Genomic DNA, 19,056 nt, shown 5'->3' on the forward strand with positions numbered 1-19,056 from the left:
AGGGGGGAGGGTCAGAGGGAGAAGCAGACTCCCTGCCGAGCAGGGAGCCCGATGCGGGACTCGATCCAGGGACTCCAGGATCATGACCTGAGCCGAAGGCAGTCGCTTAACCAACTGAGCCACCCAGGCGCCCAGGAAAAATATGTTTAAATAAGGATAACTTTGTATAAAAATGAAAATGCAAGTACTCAAAAAAAAAATGACTCACTCAAACAAAAAATCAAAATAGAATAGCTTAAATAGGTGTTGACTAAATAAAAACTTCCAAATTAGACATTTTCCTGAAACAACATACAAAATAACAAAGACATGAAATCTATGACAGAGACTTTCCAAGTGTAAAGGGGATCAACACAGAAATTCCAATATGACTAGTAGGAGGTACAGCTAAAGACCTGAGAAAATTGAAGGGAAGAAAATAATAGAAAAATGTTTTCAGGGGCACCTGGGTGGCTCAGTAGGTTCAGTGTCTAACTCTTGATTTCTACTTAGGTCATGATCTCAGGATTCTGGGATTGAGCCCTATGTTGGGCTCTGCACTCAGTGGGAAGTCTGCTTCAGGATTCTCTCTCTCCCTCTGCCCTCCCCACACCCTGGCACTCTCTCTCTCTCTAAAATAAATAAATGAATCTTTAAAAAAAAAAGAAAGAAAAGAAAAATGTTTTCTAAACCAAAAAAGGTCGTAAGATGAAGAGTGGAGTTAACTTTTCATGCATACACATAGACACACACACTGATACACCCACATGAATGCTAGCAATATTTCAGAACCCTAAGGAATTAAGCTCTATGAAGGCAGTATTTTCCATTCTATCCACTGCTGTACCTTGAACACTCAGAAGTGCCTGGCACGCAATAAGAAATCAGTAAATACGTGTGGATAAATGTAAAAAGTAAAAAATCCTAAGGCTTCAAAAGAATGTAAGGAATGAGTATTAAATTTATAATAATAACAGGCAAAAATATATAAATATTCAATGGAGTTATATCTTTAAATTGTTAAAACCAAATGGTAATAAATCTGGATTCTATACCCCAGGAAACTAATCGTTTGGTTGTTAAAGCAAAATAAAAATATTTTCAAGTGTGCAAAGACTGAGAAAATTTGGTATCCAATAATGTTTTCAACAAGATTTAGGCATACAGGGCGCCTGGGTGGCTCAGTTGGTTAAGCGACTGCCTTCGGCTCAGGTCATGATCCTGGAGTCACAGGATCGAGTCCCGCATCGGGCTCCCTACTTGACAGGGAGTCTGCTTCTCCCTCTGACCCTCCCCCCTCTCATGCTCTCTCTCTCTCTCATTCTCTCTCTCAAATAAATAAATAAAATCTTTAAAAAAAAAAAGATTTAGGCATACAAGAAATGAAAACTGAGTCCAGAAATCAGGGGATGACTCAGGATTCAAAGAACACTAAAGATCAAAGAAACCATTAACACTTAAATTGTTTTGTTCTACTATCTTCTTCCATCATTTCACTTAAGAAGTCAGGTGTTAGTTTACTGTTGCTCCTTTTTAGGTAATGTGCCTTTCTGCTCCAGCAGCTTTTACAACTTCTCCCCCCCTTGTCTTGAATTTCAATAGTTATACTATTATATTCCCAGGTGTGATTTTCATAACCATCTTCAATCATAATGAAATATTTATAATAGTATGTTTCCTCAAACCTTAAAAAATTGTAGAATTATAATTTTATATAGACATGTTCACTCACTAAACCAGTTTATTTTAATTTTTAGGACCTTATATTTCAAGGAGAATTTCTGATGATTAATGAAGTGTTTAAAGCTTTAGTAAATTAAATCCTACACCAGGTAGGCAATATTATTTTAAAATGTCCATTTCAAGTATAATAATTTATTTCAAATGAAGAATGATTATTGTGATGATTAAAAACAAGAAATAGATACCTCATGCTGTTTAAATTTCTCTTTCCACATTTTCTCTTCTTTATGGAGTTCATCATTCATCTTGTCCTGTTCTTGCTGAACATACAGTAATATTGAGATATTATGTTCAAATATCAAAAAAACATTATGTTCATTATATTCAAATCTCACAACCTATATTTGTAAATAATAGTTAAAGATAACAACTCACCCATTGATACTCTGTTATTAGTACTGGGATAACAACTTTAATCTCAACCTAAAGTATCACATATATGATATCTAGGGTTCCCATTTTGAGCACATAAAGATGTTTGCAACCTGGGCAAATTGTTTTACTTATTTGAGTATGTTTATTCACATAATAAAATGCATTGGCTAGATATGCTATCGGGCAGTGCAAAAATTACAAATAATAATGTTTGCAAGATGAGTTTTGCATTACAATTTTTTCTCTCCATACCATCCCATTTAATCCACATAATCCATCAGTTCAGTGGATAATGATTTTCTTGATTAGCATCTATTTTGTTAAGGCTCTGCAGAATAAACAAAATCAGTAAAATATAATCCCTTTCCTCTAAAATTTTACCTTTAATATGGGAACACTATCGTAAGTTCACCTATTACCTAAAATTTAGCAGAATAAATTTATCACAAGAGAAAACTATAAAGGATCACAGTAGAAACAGGTGCTATAACTAGAAGATCATGAAAAGTGTCATACAGAAGATTGTATTTGAAGGCATTTATTAAATGTTTTTCAACTAGGAAAATGTAGCTCTGTTTTTAGGAAAATTAAAAGGTTACATTAGAGTTAAAGACAAAAAACCAAGGAGTCACTAAAGAGATCAATAAGGTAGGTTTTAGAGAAGCCCATGTAAGAAGCAAGAGGGCCTTCTGTATAGGGTGATGGGAGTGAGAACAGATACAAAGACAATGTAAACATGAAATTGCTACAAAATGCCAAGTGCCTGGATAAAGGAAGTGGGAATATTTCTTTGGACATAATCTTATAAGATGAGAATTAAACACAGAAATAATGTTTAAAAAATCCTTCTGGCAGCATTACGGTGAATGAGTTTGTGGAATACATGACCAAAAGTAGAGATCAATTAGAGAGTTTAGTGAATATGCCAAGCTAGACATTAGGACACCCTGAACTACAGAGTAACAGCAGATAGGTGGGTGGGTGAGAAGATGGATAATAGAACTATTAAAGAGAAGAGGATAATAAAGAGAAGGAAGAGCCAAAGATGGTCCTTACCTTTCTAGCTTAGACTATGATGATAGTGTAGCTCACCAAAATGATGAATACCAGAGGAGAAGCACAACTCAGAAAGACAATGCCTTCAGTTTTAGACACATTAAGTTCTGAGTGTAAATATCTGTAGGAGAGTTACATAGTTCATTTTTCTTTTTTGTTATAAATATAGATTTGTTTCTGAACAGTTATATAACAGATTTGTTTCTGTCAGCTATGAACAACGTTATCAAGAGAGAAAGTATATGAAAAAAAAGGACAAAAGAAGAAATCCTTGGTAGTACCATATTCAAGAAGAGAGACAGAGGGCGCCTGGGTGGCTCAGTCGTTAAACGTCTGCCTTCGGCTCAGGTCATGATCCCCGGGTCCTGGGATCGAGCCCCACATCGGGCTCCCTGCTCGGCGGGAAGCCTGCTTCTCCCTCTCCCACTCCCCCTGCTTGTGTTCTGCTCTCGCTGTCTCTCTCTCTGTCAAATAAATAAAATCTTTAAAAAAAAAAAAAAAAAAGAAGAGAGACAGAGACAGAGACAGAGAAGGCTAACATGGATATAAAGAGGAACTGCCAAACAGGTAAGAAGAAACTCAAGGAGTTGTGATCCCACAGAAGTCAAAGAAGAGAGAAATGGTGAACAATCAAATTTTTACTGGCATAAAATGCTACAGAGGCCAATATAAGAACTGAAAAAGAAACTGTGAATATGGAAACTTAGAAGTCATTGGTTATTTTTGTTGAGAGCTGTTTCATTTAATGGGGTGGTGGTGATATACACCTCGTAGGTTTAGGATTCAATGAGAGACGAGGACATAAATATAGCAAAACTAACTACTCTTTAAGATGCCTTACTATGATAAGTAGAGCTAAAGAGAAGCTACAGTGAGACATATTAACAAAGGTGATCTTATGATTTTTCTTTTTTTTTGTTTCTAGAATGGAAGAAAACTGAACATGCTTTAAATAATAAGAAAGGAGGAAGTTGATAGGGGCGTTTCAGCATACAAGGTAAAACAACCAAAAAAGTAGGGGTAACTGAAAAATAGAATACAGAGCAGCGCAGGGAAAGCTAACTTTTAGTAGAAGAAACCTTTCCTCATGAGTGTGGAGTAAAGACAAGAAAAAAGGTAGGGTGAATACAGAGATTGGGTGCAAAGTAGATATAGGATTAGGAAGAGGGAGTTCGTAATTGATGCAAAAATGTAATGTGATCACTTGCCAAAAATGAGGAGGGAGAAGTTGGGTAGAACTCTTGAGGAAAGAAATTTACAATAGCTTCCTATTTCACTCCCCAACAGCTAACAAAGGACACAGAAAAGAACTACTGAAAGTAAGTAAATTATATATTTATAATACATCACTATAAAATTATGGCATGGTCCCACTGGAAAAGTTTTAAACCTCAAGACATAAAAATGTATACATTTAGGAATTCATTAAAATATTTCTAAACTATAATTTTATGATAAAGCACAAATTACTTTCAGAAACTAAGTTAGAATCCTCTGAAGGTGGGGCCTGAATGTCAGATCTCTTTTGTGTCATTGAAACACATAGCTGAATGCTTTGCCATTGAGGTAGTCAATAAATTTTTTGTTTTAAAACAATTAAAAATGGGGGCGCCTGGGTGGCTCAGTTGGTTAAGCGGCTGCCTTCAGCTCAGGTCATGATCCCAGAGTCCTGGGATCGAGCCCCGCATCGGGCTCCCTGCTCGGCGGGGAGCCTGCATCTCCCTCTCCCTCTGCCTGCCTCTCTGCCTACTTGTTCTCTCTATCTCTCTGTCAAAAAAAATAAATAAATAAAATCTTTAAAAAAAAAATAAAAAAAAATAAAAAATAAATAAAACAATTAAAAATGAACAGAATTTAAAAGTCAGATGTTTTCGGGGCACCTGGGTGGCTGTCGTTAAGCGTCTGCCTTCGGCTCAGGTCATGATCTCAGAGTCCTGGGATCGAGCCCCGCATCAGGCTCCCTGCTCTGCGGGAAGCCTGCTTCTCCCTTTCCCACTCCCCCTGTTTGTGTTCCCTCTCTCACAGTGTCTCTCTCTGTCAAATAAACAAATAAAATCTTTAAAAGTCAGATGTTTTCTAAATCTTGTAAACACCACTAACAATCAATAGCAATGATGCATTTCAGCATAAGACAACAAACACTACTCCAAAAATCTAAATTATATTAAAGTCTATCCTGGAATAAAGCTTCTGACTTTTGGAAATGACCAATTAATCTGGTCTGTGGAAAGGAAAATATAATGAAAGGAAAGCTAAGGATCCACACTAGAAAAAGCCACAGCCAAACTGGGTCTACAGTATAATTGTTTTTACTTAATTTATTTAAGTTTTTACTTAATTTATTTAAGTAAAAAGTTTTTAATTAATTTATTTCATATACAATCAGGAAATGCAATGTACTCAACATGGAAGGGTAGAATACACTGAACTGCCTAAGTGACCACATGTCAATGTTCTCTATATGCAACTCTCAAAACCAGTAAGTGTGGGTAATATGTAGGTCAATTTTAGTAATGTAAGACAGAGAAGTCCATCCTGCTTGTTATCTAGACATTCTAATGATCCTGATGGCCATAAAGTAGGGTACCAAAAATCCACCAGTTTCTCAATATACCACTACCATGACCTAAAGGAATGGACCTCCTGGGGTAGGGTTAAGAGGAAACAGAAACAAAAACAACACAAAACTCCTTCACACCAAAAAATTTCTAGTCTCAGGAATTAGCTTAATTATGGGAGCAAGACACAGACCATTACCTACATGGGTGAACTGCTATAACCAAATATGTTTTATGTAATTGCTATACATTAGACCACATAGCAAGGATATTTCATGATCAAGAAAATTCTGTTGCCTTCTTGTATGATTAGAAGGGTATGAAAAAGCAACGTTTATGTTGTGAATATCGACCTAGGACAATCTTTGTAACTTCATTGAACCTAGGGGCCCACAAGATCCAAAGCAGCATCTGAAATTTCAGTGAATTTTAATAAATTTTTAAATAAATTAAATTAATGTATATAGTCAAATAAATTTAAATAAATCTTTAAATCCAATAAATTTAATGAAAACTAATCAAGAAAGCCATAGTAAATATTGTTACCACAGACAATTGCCTCAATTATTAGGAGTACTTAAATCCCATAGAACAGAGCTCAGTCCACACCATAAGCTAAAACATCAGTACTATTCAGTAGTTACTGATTCAAAAAATGTATAAAAAGAGCCCAGATATCCATCAACTGATGAATGGATAAAGAAGATGTGATATATATATATCTACACACACATATATATAATGAAATACTACTCAACCTTCAAAAAGAATGAAATCTTGGGGCACCTGGGTGGCTCAGTTGTTAAGTGTCTGCCTTCAGCTCAGGCCATGATCCCAGAGTCCTGGGATCGAGCCCCGTATCAGGCTTCCTGCTCAGCGGGAAATCTGCTTCTCCCTCTCCCACTCCCCCTGCTTGTGTCCCCTCTCTTGCTCTCTCTCTCTCTGTCAAAATAAATCGATAAAATATTAAAAAAAAAAAAGAATGAAATCTTGCCATTTGCAACAACATGGATGGAACTAGAGGGTATTATACTAAGAGAAGTAAGTGAGTCAGAGAAAGACAAATACTATATGATTTCACTCATATGTGGAATTTAAGAAACAAAACAGATGAACATAGGGGAAAGGAAGGAAAAATAAGATAAAATGAAAACAAAGAGGGAGGAAAACCATAAGAGACTCTTAACTATAGGAAACACACTGAGGGTTCCTGGAGGGAAGGTAGGGGTATGGGGTAATTGGGTGATAGGAATTAAGGAGGGCACTTCAAGTAATGAGCACTAGGTATTATATGCAACCGATGAAGCACTAAATTCTATCTCCAAAACTAATAATACAGTGTATGTTAATTAAATTGGATTTAAATTAAAAAATTTATAAAAGAAAGAAAAAATGTATGAAAAACAAAAATTTAAAAGAAAAAACATTTACCTTCTGAATATTCTCTAATTTCTTCTTTTCAACTTCAAATTGTTTCATCCAGCAATGTCTCTTTTCTTCTTCTTCTTGAAATTGCTTTTCTTCTCTATCCCTTTGAGCTTTGAGAGTTTCTTTCTCCTGGTCTTCCAGTTCTTTCTGTTTGCCTTGCCAAGCCTCAAAAGACTGCCTACATCTTTCTTCCACTTCACAGTATCCAAAATTTATATCAGCATCATCTGTATTCATGAAGAGAAATCTTTTTATTCTTAAAATCAAGCCTCTCAAAACGGACCTAATGTAGAGTATGCAAGTAATTTTGAAATGAAGAAATAAGGTCAATGTATTACCAAAGGAAAAGTGATAATATGCCAAAAAAATACATTCTTGAATATACATAAAAATCCTATTGCAGTCATATACAAGGAAGTTCCACTTCAGTCAATAAAGAAATCACATAACTTGCCTTAACTATACCACAAAACTTAATATAAAAGTGTGTGTGTGTGTGTGTGTGCTGTTAAAGGAACATAGTTAAAGGATACTTAAAAATGCAAGCCTGGGGGCGCCTGGGTGTTTCAGTCGGTTAGCTTCCAACTTTTTATTTTTTTATTTATTTTATTTTTTATTATTTTAGATCAATCTATTATTAACATATGATGTGTTATTTGTTTCAGGGGTACAGGTCTGTGATTCATCAGCCTTACACAATACACAGCGCTCACCACAACACATACCCTCCCCAGTGTCCATCACCCAGCCACCCCATCCTTCCCACCCTGCTCCACTCCAGCAACCCTCAGTTTGTTTCCTGAGATTGAGAGTCTCTTATGGTTTGTCTCCCTTTCTGGTTTCTTCTTTCATTTTTTCCTCTCTTCCCCTATGATCCTCTGCCTTATTTCTCAAATTCCACATATCAGTGAGATCATATGATAATTGTCTTTCTCTGATTGACTTATTTCGCTTAGCATAATACCCTCTAGTTCCATCTACATTGTTGTATGTAGTACATACATTCAACAATGGTAAGATTTCATTTTTTTGATGGCTGAGTAATATTCCATATATATACCACATCTTCTTTATCCATTCATCTGTTGGTGGACATCTGGGCTCTTTCCATAGTTTGGCTATTGTGGACATTGCTGCTATAAACATTGGGGTGCACGTGCCCCTTTAGATCACTACATTTGCTGGGTCATAGGGTAGCTCTATTTTCAACTTTTTGAGGAACCTCCATACTGTTTTCCAGAGTGGCTGCACCAGCTTGCATTCCCACCAACAGTGTAGGAGGGTTCCGCTCTCTCTGCATCCTAGCCAACATTTGTCATTTCCTGACTTGTTAATTTTAGCCATTCTGACTGGTGTGAGGTGGTATCTCACTGAGGTTTTGATTTGTATTTCCCTGATGCCCAGTGACGTTGAGCACTCTTTCATGTGTTTATTGGCCACCTGGATGTCTTCTTTGCAGAAATGTCTGTTCATGTCTTCTGCCCATTTCTTGTTTGGATTATTTGTTCTTCGGGTGTTGAGTTTGATACGTTCTTGTAGATTTTGGATACTAGCCCTTTATCTGATATGTCATTTGCAAATATCTTCTCCCATTCTGTCAGTTGTCTTTTGGTTTTCTTGACTGTTTCCTTTGCTGTGCAAAAGCTTTTTATCTTGATGAAGTCCCAATAGTTCATTTTTGCCCTTGTTTCCCTTGCCTTTGGTGATCTTTCTAGGAAGAAGTTGCTGCGGCTGAGGTTGAAGAGGTTGCTGCCTGTGTCTCCTCTAGGATTTTGTTGGATTCCTGTCTCACATTTAGTTCTTTCATCCATTTTGAGTCTATTTTTGTGTATGGTGTAAGGAAATGGTCCAGTTTCATTCTTCTGCATGTGGCTGTCCAATTTTCCTAACACCCATTTGTTGAAGAGACTGTCTTTTTGCCACTGGATATTCTTTCCTGCTTTGTTGAAGATGAGTTGACCATAGAGTTGAGGGTCCATTTCTGAGCTCTCTATTCTGTTCCATTGATCTATGTGTCTGTTTTTGTGCCAGTACCATACCATCTTGATGATTACAGCTTTGTGATAGAGCTTGAAGTCCGGAATTATGATGCCACCAGCTTTGCTTTTCTTTTTCAACATTCTTCTGGCTATTCGGGGTCTTTTCTGGTTCCATACAAATTTTAGGATTATTTTTTCCATTTCTTTGAAAAAAGTGGATGGTATTTTGATAGGGATTGCATTAAATGTATAGATTGCTCTAGGTAGCATAGACATTTTCACAATGTTTGTTCTTCCAATCCATGAGTTAAGCTTCTGACTCTTGATTTTGGCTCATCATGGCCTCAAGGTCCTAGGATCAAGCCCTGCGTCAGGCTCCCCACTCAGCAGGGTGTCTGCTTCTCTCCCTCTCCCCCTGCTCACTCTCTCTCTCTCTCTAAAATAAATAAATCTAAAAAAAAAATCCAAGGCTGGGTATATCTATTTCAGTCAGATATATATGGAAAATTTTAAATATATTTAAATCAAGTTAATATAGGAGGCATAAAAAACTATGAAAATATGAATTTAAGTAAGTACAGTAAAGGCATAATAATTTTCAAATATCATGATTGTATTTTTCTAAATGTCAAAAGAAAACTCTCTAAATTTTTTTCAGAGAACTATGGCCAATCACATAAAACTTATCAAAAATATCATTGAGCAGTTTAGTGCACCTGGCAAAACATGTTCATCCACAGGCAAATCATGAGGACCAGGCTTTGGAATAGAATCAGGACTGCCACAATGGGTTTTATTCCTCAGAAATTCTTCTTTTTCTATTTCAGATAACATCTAAAAGGTTAAAAGGGCACCAATAATTAAAGAAAGAGTAAAGCAATCATTTTAATAATATATCAAGTTTTATACATACATAGAACTTTATTTACTTTCAGTCTCTCTCAAATACAACCCTACAGCACACTAAAAATCTTATTCCCATCCAAGCAGACTGTATTTTACCCTCCTTGTTTTTCAGAATTCTAATCACTTTCTTATATTTACCCACAATATTCAAATAAACTGCTTGAAAATCTGTGGAATGAATAAGTCATGGGAATAAAAGGTACAGCATTAGGAACATAGTCAATGATACTGTAATAGCTTTGTATGGTGACAGATGTTAGCTACACTTGTGGTGAGCATAGCATAATGTGTAGAGACGTTTTATTACTATGCTGTATACTTGAAGCTAATGTAACATTGTATGTCAACCATGCTCAAATGAAAGCAAAAAGTATTGCTTGAAAATCATTTCAAAGTGTTTCTACTAATGTTCGCTTTCTTCCTAATACATTTCTATATTTCTTAACTACAGTGATTGCTCAAATCTACAAACAGCTAATACATTCAGCATGTTTAAAAAAATGGAACTATTCTCCACTTTAACCTGAATTATGCAAAAATCAAAATGTTGAGGAATACTTTTCCATAATTAGACTTCTACCATATTCTAGTTGGAAAGATATAGGATCTCTACTTCAATGAAGTAGCAGTATGATAATTCAAAATTAATATTTCAAGTTTGTTACCAAAAAAGAGAGTAAGAGACATATATATAAGCAGTTTTCAAATTATGTTAAACATCTTAGGGAGCAGAGTAGAGTTAGGTAAAATTAGAGATAGCTAGGTAAAATAAGAAGTAAAATGAGTCTAAGATGCCGAACATGTAGAAGAAATTTCTCAAATATATTTCTGGAGGTTTTAACCAAAATTGCTAGGCTCTCCCTTACTCTTATTTCTTTAGGAATTTTTATATTTTATCTTTTTTTTAAACTAACATAAGATGTTCTACATTTAAAATTTCCATGGGATATTTATTGATTTATTTTTTTTTAAGATTTTATTTATTTATTTGCCAGAGAGAGAGAGAGAGAGCACAAGCAGGGGGAGGAGCAGAGGGAGAGGGAGAAGCAGGCTTCCCTCTGAGCAGGGAGCCCGATGTGGGACTCAATCCCAGGGCCCTGGGATCATAACCGGGAGCCGAAGGCAGACACTTAATGGACTGAGCCACCCAGGCATCCCTTCATGGGACATTGAAAGTCTCTGCTGGAACACAGTACATTCCTAAGCAGGGTAATAAACATTATATTTATTGTTTTCCTTGGAGTTTTTAGGGAAAAACTATCATACAGTATAGTTCTACTGTTTCATCTACATGCATTTTAAATTCCCAATTACTGATGATTCAAATCACTATTTCTAATATTTTTAAAACTGAAATTTGAATTTTGTATATTACATGCCAGAGGAAAACATAAAGCCAAAAATGATTTGATTAAAGATAATTAAATTTTTAAGTTTTAATAGGTGGACTTTACTTTTTTTTTTAATATTTATTTATTTGAGAGAGAGAGTGCACAAGCTGTGGGATGGGCAGAAGGAGAGGGAGAAAGAATCATTTGCTGACATGGGGCTCCATTTCACAACTCTGAGATCATGACCTAGGCCAAAACTAAGTCACCAAGAGTTAACAGACTGTGCCACCCAGGTGCCCTTATCACTGAACTTCAAATCAGGGAACTATCAGCCTTCATAAGAGGGAAAGGTAAATTTCTAACTGTAATATTGAGTACTTTCAAATATTGATCATATACCTTTATCAACTGTTCTGGATTTTCTTTATGTTCAGTTGATAATTCTATCCTTAAATGCATGTGATTATTAGGAACCAGTCCACAACTATAGTCTAGAGAAAGAAAAAATATTATAGCTTTAAATATTAGAGCAGAGCAAAGCATGTTAAAATCTCAAACCCTTTCATTATCGTTTAATCTCAAATTCTATCATAGTATATTCTTGATCAGTGACTCAAAACAATAGGAAAATAATGAAATATAAAGAACAGAGGACATCTGTAATCTTTGTTCTAAAAATAAAAGTAACAAATTCATAAAGCACTCTCTTGATCACCTTTCCTATTCTAGACTAAAGTTTATTTTCCGCATACACAGAATAATGCTGTTTGATACTGCAGTGACACCTTGATTAGAAATCAATAAAGGTTCAATCCTACTGCCACAAACTAGCAATATAACCTTGCACAAGATACTAAACACACTTTAATAAAAGTATTAGTTTAAAAGATAATTACTAATGTGAGTGAAGTGAGCTTTCGTTTCTGATTTTATGAGTTTTTATTGAATTTTATTGTCCTTTTATCATCTGTGCAGATGTAATTAATTTTTTTCCTTTTTCAGCTAATGTGTTCTATCATGTCAATCTTCATTAACAGTAAACTATTATTCACAGATGACTGTTTTGCTGGTTCACTAACTACTTACACCTATTTTGTCAGACGTTACAGATTTTCTTCTTCGACACCTATTCAAAGTCTCAGGAGCCCGTTTTCCCATGTGAGGGGCTGACAAAGCAAAAATAACATTCTCCAGATTCCTTTGAAGCTAGGTTTCTAAGGGTGATTAAGGTTCTGCCAATTGATATATTTGCATAAGTCTTTATTTCCATAAAAATACTATGCATGAAGAGAGACAGGGAGCAATATTTTCATTTTTCTGGCCCAGATTATGATAGAGGGAGCTTTGGGTTGGAGATAGGAGTATGTGGTAGAAGATTAATGTCTCTGAATATCTTAATTATATCAGACAGCATCTCTTTCTGCAACCCAGTTTAACAATGTATGTGTGTGTGTATATTTTTTACAATTTGTATGTTTGGACTAGAGTGTATTTCTTCAGTTCTATTAACAATTGTGTTATTCATTGGAATAGCTAGTCTTCAAAGATGTCTCTTCCACACTTCCTGGTATGCATTTACTGTTTAGTTCCCTCCCACAGGGAACCTGGGCTGACCCCGTATGAAACTAGATCATAAGAAGCCTTACAAGGTTCCACATTAGTCTATTGGGATTTTGTTCGTGGAACTCCTCAGAATCCAGGTGCCATGCAAGCCATAGAGAGATACCACACATAGGTGCCTCCAGCTGACCATCCAGGTGCCCCAGTTGAACTCCCACCCAACAATTAGCATCAATTGACAAGCATTTCAGGGAACCATATTTGGAATTCCAATCCACTAAAAGCTTCAGATGACTGTGTCCCTATTCAACATCTAACTGTGAATGCATACACAGCAAGCAAGAATTGCCTAGCTAAGCTCAGTCAACCCACAGAACCATTAGAGATAATAACTATTGTTATTTTAAACCACTCAGTTTGTTTTGCAGCACTAAATAACCAAAACGTCTAACCTCTACCCATAAAAGACACAAACACTCCCAAAACCATTCTGCTTAAAGCAGCTCAAGTAGCTTCTGTCTACAACTGAGAGCCCTAATTAATATATCTACATTCATAAGTGAAATCAGCCTCTGGTTTCGTGTATGTGTGTGTGTGTGTGTGTGTTATGCTTTATATTTGAAATATGCAGCTTTTTAAATGAAATATTATATAATCTGCAGATTCATTTATCCTTGATGGATTGTAGAATTCAACTGTAAAATCATACTCATTTCTTTTTTTTTCTTTTTTTTAATCATACTAATTTCTAATGACATTTGAGAAGGAAACTTTTTCCACTTTCTTGCCAGATTATTGATTTAATCATGTTTTCCACTTTTTTTCAAGCAATTTTGATCATTTGAATTTTCTTGGAAAAATATTTTATTCACTGAGACTATCATACTTATTTGATCAGAACTATACACGAGATCTCATAATTTTCTAAACCACTGCTATAATTACGTTATATAACCTTTCATGTAACTAATTTTCTATAATTGTGTTTCCCTTTTTTTTCTTAATTAGGCTATATAATTGCCAATATATTTATAATATATTTTCATTGTGCAAACTTTAGTAAATATACATAAGCAAATCATTAATATTCCCTATAACTCAACTACAGATAATCATTGCCAAAATTTGAAGTATCTACATAGAGTAAGTCTTTACATATCCATTCAAACAGGTGCTCAGGACAAAAATCTTGGAGTCAATTTCCTCTCCTCCTCTCACTCCAATCCATCAATAAACACTTTTGGTTCTTTTTAACTTAAAAATAGTTTCTAGATTATGACTATTTTTTATCATTTCTACTCCAATCACTCTCATCTCTAACCATACTATTTTTTTAAAGATTTTATTTATCAGAGAGAGAGAGAGAGCACAAGCAGGGGGAGCATCAGGCAAAGGGAGAAGCAGGCTCCCTGCTGAGCAAGGAGCCCAATGTGGGACCAAGACCTGAGACAAAGGCAGATGCTTAACTGACTGAGCCACCAAGGAATCCCTCTAACCACCATATTGCAATAGTTTTGTAGTTGACTCTTGCTACCTCAGGTTATCTTTTCTACACAATCACCAGAATGATTGCCTCAAAAATGTATCAGATATTGACACTCCTTTCTCAAAAACCTTCACACACACAGAGTAGAATCCAAAGCCCAGACCATGATTTATAAGAGCCCTATATGATCTGACCCCAATAGGATCTGTGCCTTTGCCTTTACAGAGCCTTCTTTCTGGAACACTGGCTCTCTAGATATCCATGTGGCTCCCCTTCTCATTCACTGAGATATCCATGTGGCTTTCCTTCTCAGTCATTGCTCAAATATCACCTCCTCAGAGAGGCCTTCCTTTACTTTCTCTATCTAAAAAAGCAACCTTCAATCTCTATCCCCTCTCTTAAATGGTTTCCTTCATGGAAATTATCATTATTAAAATATTATATATTTATTTGTTTCAAGTCTGTCTCCCCACACTGGAGCATTAGAATAGGAAAGCAAGACCTTTGCCTATTTTGTTCTCTGTTATATTTTCAGTGGCTGAAACAGATCCTTTCACACAGTAATATTTGTTGAATGAATATCTATGAATATCCACATTGTAATTTATGCTAATATTTGCATAAATAAACCTGAATTTTAGAATAACTTTAAATACTATATCATGAACATTTTATGCCATTAAATATTATCTAAGCCATCTTTTTTAGTGGGTGTTGTTGGTTACACCGAGACCTGTTGAACATTTAGGCTGTTGCCATTTTTCATTATAAACCAAGCCATGATTAATTCTAATTAAATCTTTGATCATTCTATTATTCTTGGAATAATTCCAAGAAGTAAATTTGCTCAGTTGAAGCAAATAAAAATTGTTAGGTTTCCGATGTAAATTACGTTTTTCTCCCAAAAAATGTATAAACCGATACTTCTAAAATATTCCTGTGACTAATTTTCTTTTTTTTAATGCAAAGATGACCCTTGAACAACATGGGGGTTATGAGTGACAACCCCCCCATACAGTCAAAAATCTGCATATAACTTTTGATCTCCCAAAACACACCTACTAATAGCCTACTGTAGACCAGAACATTTACCAATGACATAAATAGTCTATTAAGGCATATTTTATATATTATATATATTATATACTGTATTCATACAATAAAGAAAGTTAGACAAATGAAAACGTTATTAACAAAATCATAAGGAAGAGAAAATCCATTTACAGTACTGTAAAAAATCTGCACATAAATGACCCATGTAGTTCAAACCTGTGTTGTTCAAGAATCAACTGTAATAGAGTGTCTGGTTTTAATTAAGACTGGTAAAACAAACTGTTGGTGGTTAGTATTTATTGGACATATAAAGAGACTAATAAGGAAAAAATTAATGGACTAAATTAAACAATCCAGAATATTATAGATATTCTAGAAGAGAGAAATGCATATACATGTATATAACAACAGCTAAGAACTTCAAGCACTATATTTTTCTAAATTATAAATTATTCATGCCTACAGAAAACTTATCTGTCAAACAGATAAAAACTGTACTTCAAAAAAAAAAAAACTACTTACTTAAAACATCAGTATCTTCCAAGTCCTGAAGAAGGAGCTCTTCAACAGTTTTGCTCTTATTCTTTATGATGTTAATATAATGAAGAACTGACTCAGGTAACTCATCCAAATCCTAAAATTTTTTAAAAAAATGATAGAAACTGTTAATTGTTTATTAAAACTATGTATCAAAAATTTGATGAAAGTTTTCATACACCAAAACTTTGAGCAAAATGTGCAAATCAGTTCAAACAAGTATATTTGATTAAAATTTGCTTTTCATTTTCAGGTGATTATGAAGTACATCCATGATTCTGTTGCGTCTCATATTCAAATGAAGAATTTCAGAAATTTGCCTCACTTGAATTAGCTATGGATAAAAATACATAATAATATAAAAATTATAACTTTCCAAAAGTAATATAGAGGTTATTGCAATCCTAATTAAAAATCAAAGTAGAATTATCCTCCAAAACTTAACAAATGAGGGTTTTTTTGGGAAAAAGCTTAGTGGAGAAAATTTTGAAAAAGCAAAACAAGGAATTTGACCTGTTTGATACTTAATCATAAAAAACCACAATAGGGCAAAAATTAACAGAATAATGGAAAAGAATAGAGAGCCTTGGATAGATTATATGTATAACAACTAAACATATACAAACGATAAGACAAATCAATTAAGAAGAGGTAGATTGGGGCGCCTGGGTGGCTCAGTTGGTTAAGCAACTGCCTTCGGCTCAGGTCATGATCCTGGAGTCCCGGGATCGAGTCCCGCATCGGGCTCCTTGCTCAGCAGGGAGTCTGCTTCTCCCTCTCCCGCTCCCCCCTCTTGTGCTCTTTCTCTCTCTCACTCTCTCTCTCAAATAAATAAATAAAATCTTTAAAAAAAAAAAAAAGAAGAGGTAGATTATTCATCAAGTGACATTAATATTAACTAAATATGTGCAGGAAAATTTCTACTTAGATCTACATTATATAATACACTTGAAAATAAATTCCCATTAGTTTGAGGATTTTGATGTAAAAGAATGAATCTGTGAATAAATTTTCTAAGCATATAAACATTGGGGGAAATATACAAATGAAAAGATAATATATTTGATTTCCAAAAAATAACTATTTCTATAGGTCTAAAGATTTCACATAAATTTTGCTTTTCATGTATATCTAATAACATTAAAAAGCTCATGATTTAAGTTTAAAAAGTAGTATACAAATAAATAATTCTATGTCTAATACTAATTTTACAAAAAAATGCACATATATACATGTGAAATTATAAGTGACTTCTATCTTCAATGTACTTTTTATATTTAAATATCTAACGATATACATTGTTTAAAAGTGATTGTAAAGTTAAAAAATGAGATAACAATGTAAAGCAAACTGAAAAAAGTAATATTTCTCCTACAAAGTTTACTCCAGTTAAAAGGCTCTTAAAAGCGCAGCATTTAACACTTACTGTATCACTATCATCACTCTGGGTGTCTGATTTTGAATCACTATCAATATCATCTTTTTCTAATGAAGAAATGCTGATTTTATCCAATTCAGCTTCTATTTCTTCTTTGAGCTTTGTATCATCATCATCATCATCATTTTCCATCATCCTTCATAATAAACACAGAACCATTTTAAAAAAATTGAAGAGGATAAAACGAGTAAAAACTATGGGTTGTTTAATGTGCTATACCAATCCAACATGTTCTGTGTAAATATTTTCATCTAGGATACTTTCATCATATCTTATTATGGTTGTACTATATATTAAAGAACACGGTTTTCTCTCTTCATTAATTCATTATTTCTTTGTTTGACTACAAAATGATCAACTCTAATAATACTCTCTTATTCAATACATTTCTTATTCAGAGATTAGAATACTCATAAGAAAAAAAAAGAATACTCATTAGAGAACAACCTAAGTCTATATATGGGGCAACATATGGTTAGTTTCTACTCATTAACTCATAGTTGTTAACTTTACTAGAGATAGCCACATGTTTTTAACAACAATAATACGTTGTAATAATGGACAATATGTGGCTTATAAGACCAATATTTATATTATTTAAACCTTTAATGCTTGTGATGGATATAGATTAAGCAGTACATTACAGTATATCTTCATGTAATCATCATCATCATCCACCACCATTAGCTTCCAGGTATTGAGTATTTGTGACAAGCCAGGCACTTGAAGATACTTTGTGTGATTGATAATCATCAGAGCAAATTAACAGGTATAAGGTCATTATAGTCATTGTATTCATAAGAAAACCAAGGTTTGAAGAGTTTACTTAACTTCATATAGTCATTAATTGCTTATAAGTAATGGGGACAGGGCCCTAATTGAGAGATCCTGAATCCAAAACCAGTGCTTTTCCCACTAAGAAATGGTCTCCAAACTTAAGTCAAGCTCTTCATCTGCCCAGTATCCTTCTGAATATCCCCTAGCCCAATAGTCTTCAAACTGCGGGATGATAACCCATTAGTGGATCAAGATATTAATGCAGTGGCTCTTCATCATAAAGTTTTAATGATGTAATAGGATAGGAAAAATTAGGGTAGGTCAGAAAATAACCTATAGGTGTACTATATATGTTAAAGATAAAAATTGTTTTAAAAACTTTTGTTTCAATTTTAAGTGGGTATATATGTATGCATGTGTGCATGAGCTGCAGTGTAATGTGTAATTTGTCTGTTTTACTGTGGGTCTTGGTTTAAGGAAAAAAGTTTGAAAAATACTGTACTCATCAACTATGATTTTATTTCAGTCCAATCTCTTTCACATATAAATGATTTAATTGGACTGATCTCCATGTATTGCCTATACTCTTGGGCATTTATCCCAGAAAAATGAAATTTTATGTTCAAACTAAAACTTACATGAATATTCACAACAGTTTTATTCATGATAGCCTCAAACTGGAGACAACCAAAATGTCCCTCAGTAGGTGAATGGTTAAACCAATTCTACTACATCCATACCATGTAATACTACTCAACAATAAAAGGGATGGATATTGATACATGTCACAATACCGACAAATCTCCATGAATCTCTAGGGAACTATGTTGAGCAAAAAGCCCAAACCAAA

At 34.4% G+C, this 19,056-nt stretch overlaps 1 protein-coding gene across 1 annotated transcript in view; it reads right to left on the reverse strand.

Moving 5' to 3' along the window:
- LRRIQ1 (leucine rich repeats and IQ motif containing 1) overlaps window positions 1-17,564 on the reverse strand; it is a 202,657-nt gene extending 185,093 nt beyond the window's left edge. The window contains 6 exon segments of the mRNA XM_034987248.1: window positions 1,908-1,982; window positions 7,143-7,366; window positions 9,835-9,952; window positions 11,755-11,846; window positions 15,977-16,088; window positions 17,418-17,564. Of these exon segments, the coding sequence (XP_034843139.1) occupies window positions 1,908-1,982; window positions 7,143-7,366; window positions 9,835-9,952; window positions 11,755-11,846; window positions 15,977-16,088; window positions 17,418-17,564 (768 nt within the window).
- Window positions 17,565-19,056: the final 1,492 nt, after the last annotated feature.

This window comes from Mirounga leonina, unplaced genomic scaffold, assembly GCF_011800145.1.
Source record: "Mirounga leonina isolate KUSES-001 unplaced genomic scaffold, KU_Mleo_1.0 Mir_418, whole genome shotgun sequence".
Lineage (NCBI taxonomy): Eukaryota > Metazoa > Chordata > Mammalia > Carnivora > Phocidae > Mirounga > Mirounga leonina.